This window comes from Plectropomus leopardus, chromosome 16 (assembly GCF_026936395.1).
Source record: "Plectropomus leopardus strain MGB_pleo_1.0 chromosome 16, ASM2693639v1, whole genome shotgun sequence".
In the NCBI taxonomy this organism is placed as follows: Eukaryota; Metazoa; Chordata; class Actinopteri; order Perciformes; family Serranidae; genus Plectropomus; species Plectropomus leopardus.
In genome coordinates, this window is record NC_142191.1 from 646,293 (window position 1) to 663,784 (window position 17,492).

General features: G+C 43.0%; 2 protein-coding genes across 4 annotated transcripts; one reads left to right on the forward strand and one right to left on the reverse strand.

Annotated features, from left to right (window-relative positions):
* Window positions 1-1,078: 1,078 nt before the first annotated feature.
* LOC121955256 (NLR family CARD domain-containing protein 3-like) lies at window positions 1,079-8,586 on the reverse strand. The gene is made up of 8 exons (XM_088089813.1): window positions 8,451-8,586; window positions 7,320-7,441; window positions 5,881-6,006; window positions 4,423-4,542; window positions 4,200-4,343; window positions 3,752-3,830; window positions 3,383-3,608; window positions 1,079-2,940 (listed from the first exon to the last, which is right to left on the reverse strand). Exons 2-8 carry the CDS (start codon window positions 7,406-7,408, stop codon window positions 1,079-1,081), a joined length of 2,646 nt encoding a protein of 881 aa, XP_087945939.1. The 5' UTR covers window positions 7,409-7,441; window positions 8,451-8,586.
* A 1,098-nt stretch (window positions 8,587-9,684) lies between these two features.
* Window positions 9,685-17,484, forward strand: allc (allantoicase). 3 transcript variants are annotated; one of them, XM_088089837.1, is made up of 12 exons: window positions 9,753-9,870; window positions 10,231-10,339; window positions 12,869-12,919; window positions 13,498-13,585; window positions 14,214-14,333; window positions 14,452-14,531; window positions 15,248-15,380; window positions 15,690-15,845; window positions 16,046-16,119; window positions 16,719-16,827; window positions 16,951-17,069; window positions 17,191-17,484. In XM_088089837.1, exons 4-12 carry the CDS (start codon window positions 13,549-13,551, stop codon window positions 17,371-17,373), a joined length of 1,011 nt encoding a protein of 336 aa, XP_087945963.1. In that variant the 5' UTR covers window positions 9,753-9,870; window positions 10,231-10,339; window positions 12,869-12,919; window positions 13,498-13,548; the 3' UTR covers window positions 17,374-17,484. The 3 variants fall into 3 exon arrangements, with proteins under 3 accessions (XP_042359057.1, XP_042359055.1, XP_087945963.1); XM_042503121.2 differs by lacking the exon at window positions 10,231-10,339 and having other exon boundaries at window positions 9,686-9,870; XM_042503123.2 differs by lacking the exons at window positions 10,231-10,339; window positions 16,951-17,069 and having other exon boundaries at window positions 9,685-9,870.
* The last annotated feature ends 8 nt before the right edge of the window (window positions 17,485-17,492 follow it).

The following is a 17,492-nucleotide window of genomic DNA, read 5'->3' on the forward strand; positions in this document are numbered from 1 at the left end:
GACTGAAAACAGGAGGTAGGTCGCTAAACCCAGAGGTCAAAAGGGTACTCCTGTGGGAATTGTTGTTGATGGTTTTGTTCCATCCATAGTCTGTATATAAAGATGGACGACATGCTGGAGTCTGCACAGTGGCAATACTCGCGGTGGAGGAGTTCCCACCAAAACACCCGTCCAACCAATCGTGAGCAGTTCCATTGAATGCAAGCGCACAGATTGGCTGTCACAGCTGTCAATCATGGTGGAAAAATCCTTTTTTGGTATAACTGAATAGCTCATTAAAACCAAACTGATCATAAAAACAATCACATGAAGAAACATCAGAGTGATGAGAACTACATTCAGTGACGGAAACCATCTGAAGAAAAATGTATTTGGCCTCAACTTCAAGTTTTGACCTATACTGCAGTCAATCACCGGGGGGCAATCCAGGTTGAAAAGTTACATTTTGGAGGAGCTGTCATGTCGTCCATCTTTATATACAGTCTGTGATTCCATCTCATGTTTACTTGTTGATTACATCGTTTTGAAATTTGTCATGGTAGTGTCGTAAAATATGAGAGAACAAGTGACTACCTAGCGTTGCCAGATACAGAAAATAATCAAATTAGCTGTCAAAAAAGCTTGAGCGTGGAGTCCTTTACTGTTTGTTTAACCTGAAAGTTCATAATCTCTCGTTTGACAAGAATTCAGGACAAATCTTCATTCAAATCTTCTTAAAAAATTGTGATATTCAAGACCACATAGTGTGCAATATTAATGAAAACCACTCTGCTTAAAAAAAGCATTGTCCTTTATTCTAACCTCAGAGTCTCAAGTGCACAGTGTGAATTCTTCAGTCCAGCAGAAAAAAGCTTCAGTTCAAAATCCTGCAGGTTGTTGTTACTCAGGTCCAGGTGTCTCAGACTGCAGGATGGGGAGCTGAGAACTGAGGACAGAGCTTCACAACTCCTCCATGACAGGTTACAGCCGCTCAACCTGAGAATTATTTGTAAAAAATAAAAACAAAAATACTTGATATTTCTCTTGAATGACCCACAAAAAGCTGTTAGAAACTGTAAAGATTCATTTATTCATCCACTCACAGAGCTTTGTTGGAGGCTTTGACCACTGGCAGCAGCCTCAGAAGAGCCTCCTCTGAAGCAGAGTATTTCTTCAGGTCGAACACGTCCAGATCTTCTTCTGATGACAGTAAGATGAAGACCAGAGCTGACCACTGAGCAGGAGACAGTTCATCTGTGGACAGACATCCTGATCTCAGGTAAGTCTGGATCTCCTCCACCAGAGAACGATCATTCAGTTCATTCAGACAGTGGAACAGGTTGATGCTTCGCTCTGCAGACAGATCCTTTCTGATCTTCTTCTTGATGTACTGAAGTGTGATCTTGTTAGTCTTAGAGCTATTTCCTGCCTGTGTCAGCAGACCTCTTAGATGTTTCAGATTAGTTTCTGAGGCACCTCCTGTGTTTGTCAGTAGACCTTGCAGGAGATTTTGATTGGTCTCCACTGACAGACCCAGGAGGAAGCGGAGGAACAAGTCCAGGTGTCCATTTGGACTCTGTAAGGCCTTGTCCACAGCACTCTGGTGGAGATGTGTTAGTTCAGGTTTGACTCTTAAGACTTTAGGCAGCCGGATGATTCTTTGTTGTTCTTCCATCAGATTGACTCCAGAGTTGATGAAGGTCAGATGGACATGAAGAGCAGCCAGAAACTCCTGAACACTCAGATGGACGAAGCAGAAGACCTTGTCCTGGTACAGTCCTCTCTCCTCTTTAAAGACCTGTGTGAACACTCCTGAGTACACTGAGGCTGCTCTGATATCGATGCCACACTCTGTCAGGTCGGACTCGTAGAAGATCAGGTTTCCTTTCTGCAGCTGCTCAAAAGCCAGTTTTCCCAGAGACTCCATCATCTTCCTGCTCTCTGGACTCCAGTGTGGATCTGTCTCAGTACTTTTATGATACTTGATGTTCTTCAGTTTGGTCTGAACCACCAGGAAGTGGATGTACATCTCAGTCAGGGTCTTTGGCAGCTGTCCTCCCTCTCTGGTCTTCAACACGTCCTCCAGGACTGTAGCAGTGATCCAGCAGAAGACTGGGATGTGGCACATGATGTGGAGGCTTCGGGAAGTCTTGATGTGGGAGATGATCCTGCCGGCCTGCTCCTCATCTCTGAACCTCCTCCTGAAGTACTCCTCCTTCTGTGGGTCGGTGAACCCTCTGACCTCTGTCACCATGTCAACGCACTCAGGAGGGATCTGACTGGCTGCTGCAGGTCGTGTGGTTATCCAGAGGCGAGCGGAGGGAAGCAGTTTCCCCCTGATGAGGTTTGTCAGCAGCACATCCACTGAGGTGGACTCTGAGACGTCGGTCAGGATCTCGTTGTTGTGGAAGTCCAGAGGAAGTCGACACTCATCCAGACCGTCAAAGATGAAGACGACCTGGAAGTCTTCAAACCTGCAGATTCCTGCTTCTTTGGTTTCAGTAAAGAAGTGATGAACAAGCTCCACCAAGCTGTACTTTTTCTCTTTCAGCACATTCAGCTCTCTGAACGTGAATGGAAACGTGAACTGGATGTCCCGGTTGGCTTTGTCTTCAGCCCAGTCCAGAGTGAACTTCTGTGTTAGGACCGTTTTCCCGATGCCAGCCACTCCCTTTGTCATCACTGTTCTGATCGGTGCGTCTCGTCCAGGTGAGCCTTCAAAGACGTCTTCTTGTCTGATGGTTGTTTCTGGTCTGACTGGTTTCCTGGATGCTGCTTCAATCTGTCTGACCTCATGTTCATCATTGAGCTCTGCAGTCCCTCCCTCTGTGATGTAGAGCTCTGTGTAGATCTGATTCAGGAGGGTCGGGGTTCCTGCTTTAGCGATGCCCTCAAACACACACTGGAACTTCTTCCTAAGATCAGACTTCAGTTTTCTTTGGCACAGTGGAACAAGAGAACCTGAATGAAGAAACAACAAACGAAATCAATTCATGAAACATCTGAAGAATGTCATGGTCAAACTGATTCTTCTAAAGAATACATAGATCTGATGTAAATATGTGCAGCATTTCAGTTCATTTGACAGGCATGTCCCCTACACGAATATGGGGAGCAGTTTGGGGTTTAGCGTCTTCCCCGTGGGCACCATGACTTGTGTGGACTTGTGGGGAATTGAGGTGCTACTTTATGCAAATTTTTTCTACAAATTTATTTTGCCTTCCCAATACTTCACACACTGATAAGCATCAACTTTCTCTTACCTGTCCCTCTTAATCATTGATGGCGAACACACAAAGAACGGTGTTACAGCTACAGCTGTAACACCGTTCTTACGTGTAACCCTTTCCCGTGATGCCCATGTCCCCTTTTCACTTTGATAAAACTCTTCAAATCATCTTACGTCTCTGCAGACAGTCAGCCAGCTCCTCCTGCTTCATTCTCCTCAGGAAATTAAGTGTGATCTTCAGAAATGCCTCTCTGCTGCTGCTCCTCCTCTGCTCCTCATCCTCCAACACCTCCTCATCCTCAGTCTGAATATTAGAGCATTCTGGGTCATTTGGACTGAGAATTCTCCGGATGTTCTTCAGTTCGTTCTTTACAAAAGTGACGATGTTCTCCTCAAGCAGCTGGAACAAAATAAATATAATAAATTAAATTTTCTCTTTTTAAACTGGTGAAACACAAGATATGACCACGCAGAAGAAAGATCAGCGTGGATCTGAATGGTTCTTCAGTCAGCAGTTATATCTGTGATTTTACATTCACACACCTTAAATATAAGGTCCAGGTGTGTTTGATGCTGCTGGGCAGATTGACCATGGAGAACCTCTGAGCTCTTCTGATTTCCTCTGTGGAGAGATGATTAAAGTTTAGATATCATAGTGAATAACATACACATGTAACTGATTGTAAACACCATATTGAATGAGAAAATCCCACAGTGAGCACTGGATGTACTGTCCTCTTACCAGTTAGACCAGACAAATAAACTCAACTGTAAACATGTCTGTTTATTGGATGTGATGCCTGGAAACTAAATCTCTGAGGTAAAGGAACTGTTGAACCAAGTCTGGACATCTTCTTATGAGATCTGGGTGATTAAAACTACAAAATGATTCATGCCTCTCTTTGGTTGGCAGGGTGCTGATCCTCTCTAAAGATCGTAGGGTGACCTGTGGACGGGTTACTCTTCATTGACATTATTTTTACATTGTTACCTTAGATCAGAGAAGTGCTCTCCCTCTTTGAAGTAAACGGGTTCACCAATAGACCAGCCACTCTGACGTAACATGTAGCTGGGTCCAGGTCCAGGTCTAGGAGGGTCTGGTCTCTGCTGCTGGATCCTGACAGGAACACAAACACTGATAAATTCACAGTTAAGCTGAAATTCTGCTGAACATCACGTCGACTTTAACTAAAGGATTTGAGAAAAAATATTACTTTTGATCAGAGTGGTGTTTATCTCTCAAGTGAACAGGATGATCCATAGACCAGTCACTCTTTAAGGACACATAGCTGGGTTCAGGTCCAGGAGAGTCTGGTCTCTGTTGGTACTTTGATCTTCAATAAGACAAAGAAAACTTTGAATGTGAATGTGACGATGTTGAAAGTGGCTGAAAAATCTAAAATAAATAAGTCCTCGGGTACTGGTGGCCAGTAAGTTACTGGCTGACTGGTGTCTTGTTGGTTGTCCTGTTTCCCTTTTTGAAAGGTGTTTAGAGTTGACAGCACCTGCTGGTATGAGTCATTTCCTCTCACGCAGCCGCAGAAAGTGTGTGCTGGTGGGCTGTTGGTTGTATTCTTTAGACTAATTCCCAGCACACAAAAATACACTAACACTCGCCAACATTTGGCTTTATAATGTGAGAATTACTCTAATGTGAGAATGTGCACAATCAGCATTCACACCCAAGTCAAATGATTGTGCAGTTGTCTCGGATATTTATTTTTATTTCCCTGTTACAAGGTTCTTTTTCTGGAGTTTTTCCTCAGGTGACGTGAGGGTCTAAGGGCAGAGGGGTGTCGTAGGCTGTAAGCCCTCTGAGGCAAACCGTGTTTTGTGAAAATGGGCTTTATAAATAAAATGGACTTGACTTGACTACAGCTCCAATCAGCACTGATGGAGATACGACACTCGGGTGAACACGATAATTTTAGCTCTTTTACCGGTGAGATGCAATGAAGAGCGGACACAAGGAATCCTCCGCCTTCACCCAAGATGTGCTTAAACATCAATCCAAATCAGTCTGCACCAAGTTTTAAAGAGATTTATGAAATCAGGAGCAGTAAAAATGTATAAACTGTGTCACTGAGGCAGACGAGTGGAGCGTTAGCTTTGACAACATCCTGTTTATTGACTTTACATGGAGCTAGAATCAAAACAGAATTATTCAAAAGTTTGCTGAATGTGTAAGCTTCTGCTTCAGAAATCATTAAAAAAAATCTTTTAGAAGCAGTAGATAAGTATGGTTAGCTAGTTCGGGCTGTCGGGCAGTAACGTTAGCATAGAAAGGCGAGCTAATGGCTAACGCGCCTGATGTAGACCACGTCAGCTCCCCCACAGTGTAAAGTGTTCGGTGCGTGTCGCCCCCTGGTGTCTGTCTGCAGTATAGGTCATCAAGCCTATCCCTCCATGTTAGTGAACGGGACATCAGGCCAAACTAAAAACTCAAAGTACACGCTAAATAAATGTTTCCTAGAGATGGTTTCTGTCCCTGAAGGTAGCTCTGTATGAAAAACTTGACTTGTCATGATGTGGACAGAGGTTAAAGCAGCCACAGCTCAGACCTGAGCACAGTGTTTTTTCACAATGGAAACACAAAATAAAGTACACTGAACCGAACCGAACCGAACCGGCCTGCTGGCGGAAACGCCTCATTAGAGGAAGACAGCTCTCACCTGTGGTCAGAAAACAATGATCCACCTGTGAAGTTAAGAGGCTGACTAACAGAATGGTCACTCTGAAAGGACACACAGCTGAGTCCAGGTCCAGGTCCAGAAGAGTCTGGACTCTTATGGTGGATCCTGAAAGACAGACAAACACTGATAGTTCACTGATGAATTCTGTTGAGTTTTTAATGTTTTAAAACCAGTAACGACAAAATGTGAGACAATTTACTTTTGATCAGAGGGGTGTTTATCTCTCAAGTGAACAGGAAGAGCCATAGACCTGTCACTCTTTAAGGACACATGGCTGGGTTCAGGTTCAGGTCCAGGTCCAGGATGTGGGTGTGAATACTGATGATGGAGTGATTTGAGTGGTGAACAGTTATGGCGCTTTTCCACTACATGGTACTGGCTCTACTCTACTCTACTCTACTCTACTCTACTCTACTCTACTCTACTCTACTGTACTTGCCTTTATTTGGTTTTCATTAGGAAAAAGTACCTGGTACCACCCTTTTTAGTAACTGCCCTCCTGGGGTTCCAAAAACAGCCGACTGAGTACTAAGAGGTACTAAAAGGTGACGTGGACACACTGCAGACCACCGATTGGTCAGAGGGAAACGTCACTGCGTCATCAATACGCTGCACACTGAACACCCTGAACATCACAAACATCAACGTTATCGTAGCGGTTGCAGTTTGTATCTTTCCCAAAATGGTAACCAGAAAGATCACGCCGTGGTCGCACGAGGAGATGCAAACGTTCCTCAGCTTACTGTCCACCGAGCGTATCCAGCGAGTGTGTGTGTGTGTGTGTGTGTGTGAGAGAGTGTGTGTGTGTGTGTATAGTTTGAGCTAAGGGGAGCTAAAAGGAGCTCGACTCAGAATATATATTTTCAGCACATAAAAGTTCCTGAAATAATAAAAAACAGAAATAATAATGTTAATGTTGTGTTTATTTACTAATTACTTTCCATCTCTGAACATTTGTCTTCACTATTTAACGTCCGTGTTTATTCCTGCTGCGGCCGTTTGTGCCGGCGCTGCGCTCAGATTCCCACATTTCCGTATTGACCTGAACTCCTCATCGTCCGACAGAAGGACAGAGACAAAGAGGACACGTTCCCGGCGGGTATTAGTACAGTCTGTCTCACAGTAACTCTGTTATTGACCGCGCGCTGTAACACACGAATGTCACATGTTTAGTGGTTCACACCGGAAAGTGAGGCTCCCCGAATTATCCTGTGTGTATGTGTGTCACATTGAAACTGACGTCACAGCAGTGTCCCACGTCGTCGCTATGACGACCAGCTACACTGAGGTGGTACTATCTTCTAATGGAAACAGAGCCTCAAAAAAGTACCCGATGCCAAAGGCGAGCAGAGTAGAGTAGGGTAGAGTAAAGCCGGTACAATGTAATGGAAATGTGCCGTTAGAGACGGTGGTCTCACCTGTGAGCTTTGGTCTGGCTGTCCTGTCCTTCGCACAGAGTGGTTTTAGAGGGACGGACTCCGTCCTCTGTGTCCTCAGGCTGATTCATAGCCGAGTCAACACCTTACAACAAGCTCTACAGCTGATGGAGGCAGAGCAGCAGCATTACATCAGTAAAATGTTTCTGAAATATGACGGCTCACACATGCGCAACACAAAAATAAATAAAATAAAAATAGAGTTCATACAGTATGCCTGGAACAAGTTGTGCTGTTTGCTCAACAACAGTCGTTAGAGAAGCCCTGACCTACAATTTTATTCCCTCTCAAAGCAGCTGGATAATAAATAATAAAAATAAACTCACAGAAACAGAAAGCAATAACTTATTTCTGATGAATTGATCGTGCTGAATTAACTTTAGTCCTGTTGGCATGGGCCGAGTGTTATATGAGGACCTCCGATAATTTGTAATAATTGCGGAGGACGTCTGTGATTTTAATCCTGTGTGAACCAGCTATGTTTTTAATGTGTAAAGTACAAATTCCAGGACAAATTATCTTCCATATTTTGGTGAGGGACAAACAGCTTGAAAAGGGTGTATTTTAGATTTATTTTAAAGTTTTAAAAAGGCAGTTAATTTTGCTTTTTCAATTTCCTTTTTCTTTTTTTTGAGATTAATTATGGCCTATAAGTGTGGTCAATTAAAATCTCTTTAATTGCATTTGGACATTTAATTTGAATTATGACCGAAAGTGTCCTTCACAGAAGACATGCTGAGCTGCTCTCGTTGCCGTCTTGTTGTTGTTGTCTGTTTGTGTTTGAAGTCATCAGGTGAAAACATCAAGAACACCTGAGCGAGCTGGTCTGACCAGTTCAGACACGTTTCTCACTAATGAGAGTTTACAGATTATAAACTGTCACTGCTTCTACCAGAGAAACAGCAACATCACGTATGAATCTGTCTGAAATCACTGTTCTTTAACTCAGAGAGAAACTTTTCAGAATATTTACACCTGCAGGCATCAGACAGATACTTTCAATCATCCATCAGCACAGAGAAACTTTCTCCTGTGCAGTTACAAACAGGAGAAATCAATTATATCGTTATTATACGATCAAACATTCCCACTTTCCTCTGGTCTGATTCTCACCTGCTGAACGACTTCAGGTCGACTCAGAAACTTTCCAGCTTCATGTGTGGAGGAAACAGAAGAAGCTGCTCGTTTCTTCCTCCTCAGTTTAACATCAGTCTGAGGACGCCGTCTCTCCCTCACAACTTCACCGTCCAGGTCTGAAAAAACCGTCAGACTGACGTTAAAACCAGTCCAACCAGTGACAGCTGCCAGCCAATCGCAGTGTTTTTTTATTTCTTCATTCCTCTCTCCGACCCGCCTGACCGGCTAATTGATGCGGTTGTTTCTCACCTGTTTTTTTTTTTTTATGTTTCTCAGCTATTGCAAAAGACAAATGAGGCTCCTTTGGGTCCAAATTTGAGAGCTCTACCACAAACACTGCTGAGACAAAAACTGATGCACTTTTTAATTACTCGTACTTTGCACATAACGAGGTTAATATGCACTTTATCCTCCGAGTCTTTGTTACTGTTGAGTTTTTCTGCTATTGACCCTTTGACCTCTGACTCTGATTTTTAGGTTTTAGTCCTTTAGTGTTTTCTAGGCTTGTTTTTCTATTTTAATCTGTTTTTTGTTTCTGTCTGTTTTTAACTTGTTTTTATTGTCTGTTTGTGCAATTAATTTTATTGTGAGCTTCCCTTATCTTATCTAACCCACCTTCCCCTCTGCAAGGCAAATTTATTTACTGAAATTCTAGATAGCCCTAAAATCTTAAAAATGTCCTTAAATCTTTTAGAATTTATTTTCAGGTCATTTTTGTCTTTTTGGTTGTTTTGTCTCTTTTTGGGGTAATTTTGTCTCTTTAGGGTCATTTTGTGTCTTTGTTTTTCATTTTGTTTCTCTTTGGGGTAATTATGTGTCTTTTTTAGAGGTTTTGTGCATTTTGGGGGTAATCTTGTGTGTCTTTAATGTCTCTTTAAGGTCATTTTGTATGTCCTTGGGCTAATTGTGTGTCTGTTTTCATTGTTCTGTGTTTCTTTGTGGTTGTTTTTCCTGTTTTTTCGTTCCTTTGTATCACTTTATGGTCATTTTATGTCTCTCTGTGGTCACTGTGAGTCTCCTCCGGGACAGTGTGTTAGTTTGACATTTTAATGTTTGTAGGTGAAGACCGGAGGGGCCTCTGACACTTTGGGCCCCAGTGCCTTTGCCCAGTAGACCTGCTCTTCGTTTATAAAGTCAGTGACCTCTCACTGTAAATAAACGGTGTGCTGCGTGTGACTGAGCAGTGGATGAACTTTGTCCCTCAGACCGAGGCTCTGTGAGGTCTGTGAGGTGTTTTTCAGGCTCCAGCTGAGCGAGCAGCCACGTTTACCTTTTGTTTTGTGTTTCAGACTAGACAAGAGTCAGGATGGCCAAGAGGAGAGCGGCGGTGACGGCGGTGGCCGAGCCCGACTTCCTGCAGTTTAATGATCTGGCCTGTGAGGCGGTCGGAGGGAAGGTGAGTCACTGTGACACACAAACTCACATTCAAAAACAGAGTCTGGGCTTGTTGAACCTCATCTGGGAGGTTATTCCAGGTTTGTGCTGCATGATCACAAAATGCTGCTTCACAATGTTTCATTCTGACTCTTGGGACGCTCAGTAGGCCGGCCCCTGATGTCCTGAGGGCCCCTTATGTCCTGAGGGTCCTTGAAGGTGCATATGACACAAGCATGTCAGATGTATATTTTGGTGCTGAGCCACAGGTTGATTTGTAGACAAGCAGCAAGAGTTTAAAATCAGTTCTCTGAGTGACAGGTAGCCAGTGTGAGGATTTTGGGACTAGAGTAATGTGCTCATATTTCCTAGTTTTTGTCAGGACTCTTGCAGCAGCTTTCTGAGTAAGCTGAAGATGGTGAACAGCTGGTTTTGAAAGGCCTACAAACAGACCGTTGCAGTCATCTAACCTGCTGGAAATAAAGGCGTAGGTGAGCCTTTCAAGGTCTTGCTGTGACATTATTGCTCTGACTCTGGCAAGGTTTTGTAAATGATAGTAGGCAGATGAAGTTACTGATTTGATGTGACTTTTTTTTTACTTGTTTTTAAGTGTCTCAAAGGTCTTGGGCCTTCTTACCTAACTGAGCTGCTTTTACCTTATCAACCCTCGCGGACCCTGAGGTCCTCCGGCACTGGCCTTTTAACCATACCACAAGTTAGCTCTAAAAGAAATGTGGAGGCGGCTTTCAGTTACTTTGGCCCCCGTCTGTGGAACAGCCTGCCGGAGAACCTCAGGATCACAGACAATGTTGAGGTTTTTAAAAAGAGGCTCAAGACCCATCTTTTCAATCAGGCTTTTAACTAACTAACTAACTATTTATTTATTTATTCTACTTTTTTAGTTTATCTTATCCCACTGTTTTAGTCTCCCATTTATTTATTTATTTATTTATTTAATTATTAGCGGTTATAACCTTTAAAATATTTTACTGTGCACTTGTATTCTTTGTCTTATTTTACTGTTTTAATCCCTTATGTGCTTAGCTTTTATGTTCTTTACCTTATTTTATTGTGTTAGTTTTTAGCTCCAGTGTTTCCTCATCGGGGCCTGCCGGACTGGGAGTGGTCTCTGGTCCACCATTGGGGGTGCTGTACCCTGGACTGTTTCGGCCCGGGTGGCTAGAGGGCTCGGCATCTTGGTGCGGGCACTCCTGTCCGCCCGGGTTGGGATGGTCTCTGTGGCGGCGCCCCGGCGGTGCTGGACCGTGACCTCTCTCAGTGAGGTTGGCCCCCAAAGGTAGCTTCTCCCTCGCCTCAGGTCTCAGTGCCTAGCCATGTCTCTTTAGTAACAGCTGGTGTGTGTTGGTGTGTGTGTGCGTGTGTGTGGGTGGTGAGGGGGGGTGTTCGGGTGCCTATGTGAATATGTGTGGGAATATCTACATGAATGTGTGTGTTTTGTTGCGTACGTATATGTGGGGGTGGGAGGGTCAGGCTGTCTGTATTTTTCTTGATTTTCATTGATGTTTTTCATTTCTGTTATTGTTTTTAATCTCTGTTAGGCACTTTGTGTTACTCTTTGTATGAAAAGTGCCATACAAATAAAGATTTGATTTGACTGTGGAAATTTAAATCAGAATCCAGGATAACCCAGAGCTTTCTTGCTTGACTCTGACTTATGAGAGAGAGCGATTCAAGGTGAATATGGACACTCTGCCTTTCTTTCAGAGGCCCAAAGACAATGACGTCGGTCTTATCTCAGTCGAGTTGGAGAAAATTTTGATGCATCCAATCATTGATTTGCTCAATACAGTGACACAGACGTCTGCAGGTTCATAATCACCTGGTGAAAGTGATATGTATATCTGTGTTATCTGCATAATTGTGGTAGGCTACTTTGTTATTTTGCATAATCTGGCCTAATTGAAGCATATAGAGATTAAACAAGAGGGGTCCCAAAATGGACCCCTGTGGGACCCCACATGTCACGTTCATCTGCTCTGACTTACAGTTTCCAATTGAGACAAAGTACTTCCTGTCATGAAGATATGACTTGAACCATTTAGGGATCGTTCCAGAGAGTCCGACCAGTTTTCTAGTCTTTCTAATAAAATCGTGTGGTTCACTGTGTCAAAGGCAGCACTTAGATCCAGTAGCACTAAAATAAAGACTTTACTGGAATTGGTGTTGAGGTGGATCAGAATCAGAATCAGAATGCTCTTTATTGTCATTATACAGTGTATAACGAGATTGGAGAGCTTCTCCATTCCTTCAGTGCAAGTACAAAAGCTTTTTACAGAATTAAGTACGAAATAGGTAGAAAAATAGCAATAGGAATATGAATAAAAAAGATAGAAATAAAAATAAAAATAGACTTATATACAGCTATGTACATGGGTGTGGAGGTATAAGTTAAATAATAAATATGAGTAGAGCGACTCGGTGTATTGCATGACATATTGCACAGTATGTGAAGTATATTGCACAGGAAATATATTGCACATGGGTAGATAATTAGGGTGTGCACCGGGTGGGTTGAGGTAGGGATGTGATGTATAATGTCTATTGTCTGTTGTGATTTATTGTCATTTATTACCTTTTTGAGTGCAATCTCAGTGCTGTGATGGGGCCCAAAACCTGACTGAAAGTTATCAAAGCGATAAAAACGGTAAGGTTGAAATCGGCCGACAGTTGTTCCGTACAGTGGCATCCAGGCTGCTCTTCTTTAGGAGAGGCCTGATGAGGCTTGGAAAAGTGCCGGATTAGAGAGACAGATGTGTCTGTCTCTGTAAGAGTGAGATGTTTTACCAGACTGCTCAGGACAGTTTTAAGGACCCCAGTGGGTAAAACATCAAGGCAGCAGGTGGAGGAACTGAGACTGGAGTGATGGCACATTATGCTTTGGCACTCAATCTACAGTTTAAGTATCATTAAGATGACAATGTGTGTTTTGTATTTTCAGGTCTGTTTTTTGGGTTTGTGTTGAGATAAAGTGACATTGTGTTCTGTTTTTGGTCTTTCAGGTTATTTTTGCGACAGACGAATGGTTCGCTCCTGCTGCCAACCTGCTGAAGGTAAAACATTCATCATTCACCACTTTAATGTTTGACTTCAGCAGCGCTTAATCATCTCAGTTTAACCCTTTAAAAACTGAGCAAAATGGCTTGATTTCTTAAAAAAAAAAACACGAGGGGAAGGTGATGAGCAACTTAAGAAGAAATTAACCCAAAACTTGCAGAAAATTCTAAATTAGTAGAAAGTTATTTTAAAAAGTTTTAATTGTATGAGTTTTCTTGACAGTTTTCCCTAAAAGTTTTTAAATCCACTAATTTATTGTAGTTTGCAGAGCATTTCTTGCCAAGTGTTCATTTTTGCCCAATATTACACTGAATTTGTGGGGGAAAAAGTAAAGATGGTTTAGAATAAAAACCCTGTGAACATCAACCTCTTTGTGCTCCTCACATTATGTCGTTAGCAGCGTTTCAACCCGCCAGTCTGCGAATCATGCTGCGAATTTACTGCACTGTTGACGACTTCGGAGTGAGAACGGGCTGAAATATTGTGTTTTGGAGTCTTATTTTTCAATGGCAGATTAATCCACATGTGGTGCAAACTTGTAAGTTACCTGTATGTGATGAGTGTGTTTTTTCAGAGGGAGCCACCGCAATTCATCGCCTCCGCCTTCACTGAGTTTGGGAAGTGGATGGATGGATGGGAGACAAGGAGAAAGAGAATAACAGGTCAGTATCAAAATATAAAAAAAATCTTGAAATTCACCAAAATAAACCTGAAAAACATGCAGCGGTTTCATTTCCTTTTTAACACAATGCTTACAGATGATACTGAAGGTAGAATTTAAACTGCCACATATTATTTTTAAAAAATAAAGCAGGATTTACGTGCATCTCTTACTGGATTTTAACCCTTTAAACCTGGACTGACATCACTTTTATTGTGTTGTGTTCAGACGTCTTTCACCAGTATTTAAACCTTTGAAGCCTCAGCAAATTAGTTTGATTTTTTTCCACAAAATGGGAAAAAGGCAATGAGCAATTTGGCAAGAAATGCCCCGCTACTCTTAAAAGCTAGGAAAACATTTCTAAAACTAAAATACTTTATACAGATCATAATCATATATGGAAGGTGAGAAATTGGAATGATGAAATTTATCTGCCATAAACGTATTTATCCGGAATCTCAGCTGCCTGAATTAATAAAAAGAAAAAGAAAGTTAAAACCTCAGTTTAAGAGCTGATTATAAACGCGACACCAACCTGCTCTCAGTCGTCGTCAGTGTAATCGAGTCACAACTTCTGTCTGCTGGATTTGGTTCGAGATCTTCATTGTGCCGTCCTTCTTTCTGCGCAGGTCACGACTGGTGCATCGTCCAGCTAGGAGTGCCGGGGCTGATCTACGGCGTCGATGTCGACACGTCCTTCTTCACTGGAAACCACTCACCTCACGTCTCCATCCAGGCCGCCTGTCTGGGTACAAACTCTGCAGCCAACAGTCAGCGACCTCTTTATGAGGTCGCTGACCCTTTACTCCTAAAACTCTGTGAGGACACGAGAGCTGAGCCTGTGATCACATTTCTGTTCTTCACCAGACGAGGCGCCGACCTTCAGCCTGGAGGGAGACCGTACTGGCACGGCGGCGTCCGACAGCCAGCTGGCTGCTGTTGCCAAGGTCGTTTTTATTAAGTGACTGACGGCTGATGTTTGGTTTGATGTGAAAACAGTGACAACCACAGAGATGTTTCATTTGTACGTTTAATATTTATCACACCAACGTTTTTAATGTGAGCAGACTGTGGTCGCCCACCAAGCTGCAGACGAACGTTCAACACCAACAAACAACTAAACTGGATATTTTGTAGAGATTTTGAGATTCTGCTGCCGAACTGGATATTTTCCGCCAGAAATATTATGAATCTGAGTGTTTTTTTGTTCGGGGTCGACAGATTATCAGCCTGGCTGACTATTGGGCCGATTTTTGGAATTTTTTGTGTCTGTGTTTCATTTTAATAATCACAGATAAAATCTTTAAATTAAAAAGTGCAAAGAAAGTATCAGCAGGGGAGGAAACCTCAGGGAGAGATTTTATGTATTGATTTTTATTTAAGTCTTCACTCGACTTTATAAAAATTTGATATATTCCAAAATCTAAATACTGACAGAAAGATTTTCATTGTTATTGTAAATGGATATCGGTTCCAGATATCGGTAATCAGTATCAGCCCTAAAAAACTGAATCAGTCGACCCCAAACATCACCACACACGTCACACACCACAGAGCTGTTCAAAGATGTCTGCTGATAACGTACAGATGCAACGAATCCGTGTTTACGAAACGTGCGATGAGGCTGCGCTGACAGCTGACTCACGTGTGGTTTGATTGACAGCTAGGCTCAAAGGCGTGGCCGGAGGTGGTGTGTGTGTCGGAGCTGAAGCCGGGATACTCTGACTGCTGCCATAACTACTTCAAGGTCAACTTTAACCAGAGGGTCACACACCTGCGCCTCAACATGCACCCAGGTACACACACACACACACACACACACGGAGACTTCCTCAAACAATAAATTAGTGAGGAACGGTCAGAGTCCTAACAATGCACACATGTCCTCACTACAATGGTTTACAACAGTGGTCATTACAAAGATACAAAACAAGCACACACACACACACACACACACACACACACACAGAGTCAAATAATAAAAATTAAAAAATAATAAATAACAACAATGATGACAAAAATTATGTTAATAACAATAATAATAATAAAAATACTAATAATAATAATAAGAAGAAGAATACTGTACAGTGTACTTGTGTCCTCAGACGGAGGGATAGCCAGACTGCGTGTGTACGGCGTTGGACAGAGAGACTGGTCATCTGTGTCCCCCTACCAGGACGTGGACCTGGTGGCTCTGACCAATGGGGGAGTCTGCCTCGGCTACAGCGACGCCCACTTTGGGCATCCGCGCAACATGATTGGTTAGAAGCAACACAAATCATCTGTGTCTTTACTCTGTGATGTTGTATTTAATGTTCTGATAATATCTGACTGACAGGCGGCTTCAGTCCCTGGACTCCCTCTGGGGACTGGGGACACTGGTGAGACTGGGGACACTGGTGAGACTGGGGACACTGGTGAGACTGGGGACACTGGTGAGACTGGTGTTGTGTGTTTGCAGGTCTCGGCCGAGCTGTAAACATGGCTGATGGCTGGGAGACGGCACGCAGACTGGACAGACCCAAATACCTGAAGGTAAACACACACACACACACACACACACACACACACACACACACACACACTGATTTAATATTAACATTTAAAACCTTAAAATTAGTTTTATTTTAATGTTTTGGGGTTTTTTTGCTTCATACATGACCTTATTTTTATTCCTCTTAAAATGTTTAAGTATGAAACATCTCATGCACATGTTATAATCAAAACATGACAAAAAGGTCTATAACGTACAATGTAGGCTGGTGCAGAAATGTTCTTTATTTTAACAGTAAAATAAATCTTAAATTCTCAACAGGGCATTTAAGGGCAATTAAGGAGGGGTCAAAAAGAGTCTCAATGGTTCGCACTTCACAAAAAAAAATCCCTCTTTCCAACGTGTGTTTACTTTCTGAAATGTCATTTTCTAATAATAATTTACTTTTTTTTTAATTACATTTTTTCCCCACATATCTTCACATTTTCACAAAATTTTCTCACTTCTGAAAGTGTCTTCATTTTTAAAAAAATCTTACTTTGCCCAAAATGCCCTTGCTTTAAAAAAAAAAAAGTCCAAAAACAGTTTTGGACAGGAAATGTGTTACATGTTAAATGTCTCCCTGCTGGTTGTCTTGCAGGCGGATCAGCGAGGCATCCTGCAGGTGCCCGGCGGGGAGTGGGCCGTGTTTCGTCTCGCTCATCCCGGAGAGATCAACCGCATCGAGGTCGACACCTACCACTTTAAAGGTGTGTACACACACACACACACACACACACACACACACACTGGTCAGCTGCTTTCTTTTAAACTTTAGAAACTTGTTAAATTTTTATCCATAGGCAGGTAAAAAACCTGAAGCTGTCTTGCAGGAAACTTCCCGGACTCCTGCAGGATCGAGGTTTGCTCTCTGACCTCTGAGGAGGAGGCGCAGTGCGTCAGGAGCAGGTGGAATTCTGGGAAATGGCAGGTCCTCCTCCCCCCTCAGAAAGTACGCGTCCCTCCGGTTCCTCGGGGCGTGAAGGACTTGATGACTGATCACGGTTGAATGTTAAATTTATTATTGGATGGTATTTTAACCCTTTTTTGTGTTTTTGTCTTTCTGTCCACAGCTGCGTCCTCATCACAGACATCTGTACGGCGAGGCCGAGCTCGCTCTGCGCTCGCCCGCCACTCACGTTCGTCTCATCATCAGTCCGGACGGAGGCGTCAGCCGGCTCCGCCTCTGGGGTCGACCCACAGCCCCGCCCACTGGTGCTCCGACACATCAGAAGAGGCCGGCGTCCAAACTGTGACGCCATGAAAACTCGACCTCCGTCATCGAGCGCTGAACAGGAAGAGGATCTGAAGTTTCTGATCTGTTTGATGATTTTTGCAAGTCGGAGAAATAAAACAGAAAGAACCGAGACAGTCT

Coding starts and splice junctions, on each gene's coding strand:
- LOC121955256 (XM_088089813.1), bottom strand. CDS start 7,408: ATGAATCAGCCTGAGGACACAGAGGACGGAGTCCGTCCCTCTAAAACC. Junction 4,543..5,880: donor TCATTGTTTTCTGACCACAG/GTGAGAGCTGTC, acceptor GTCTTATTGAAG/ATCAAAGTACCAACAGAGAC. Junction 2,941..3,382: donor GGCTGACTGTCTGCAGAGAC/GTAAGATGATTT, acceptor TTCTTCATTCAG/GTTCTCTTGTTCCACTGTGC.
- allc (XM_042503121.2), top strand. CDS start 9,781: ATGGCCAAGAGGAGAGCGGCGGTGACGGCGGTGGCCGAGCCCGACTTC. Junction 14,532..15,247: donor AGCTGGCTGCTGTTGCCAAG/GTCGTTTTTATT, acceptor TTTGATTGACAG/CTAGGCTCAAAGGCGTGGCC. Junction 16,828..16,950: donor CGACACCTACCACTTTAAAG/GTGTGTACACAC, acceptor GCTGTCTTGCAG/GAAACTTCCCGGACTCCTGC.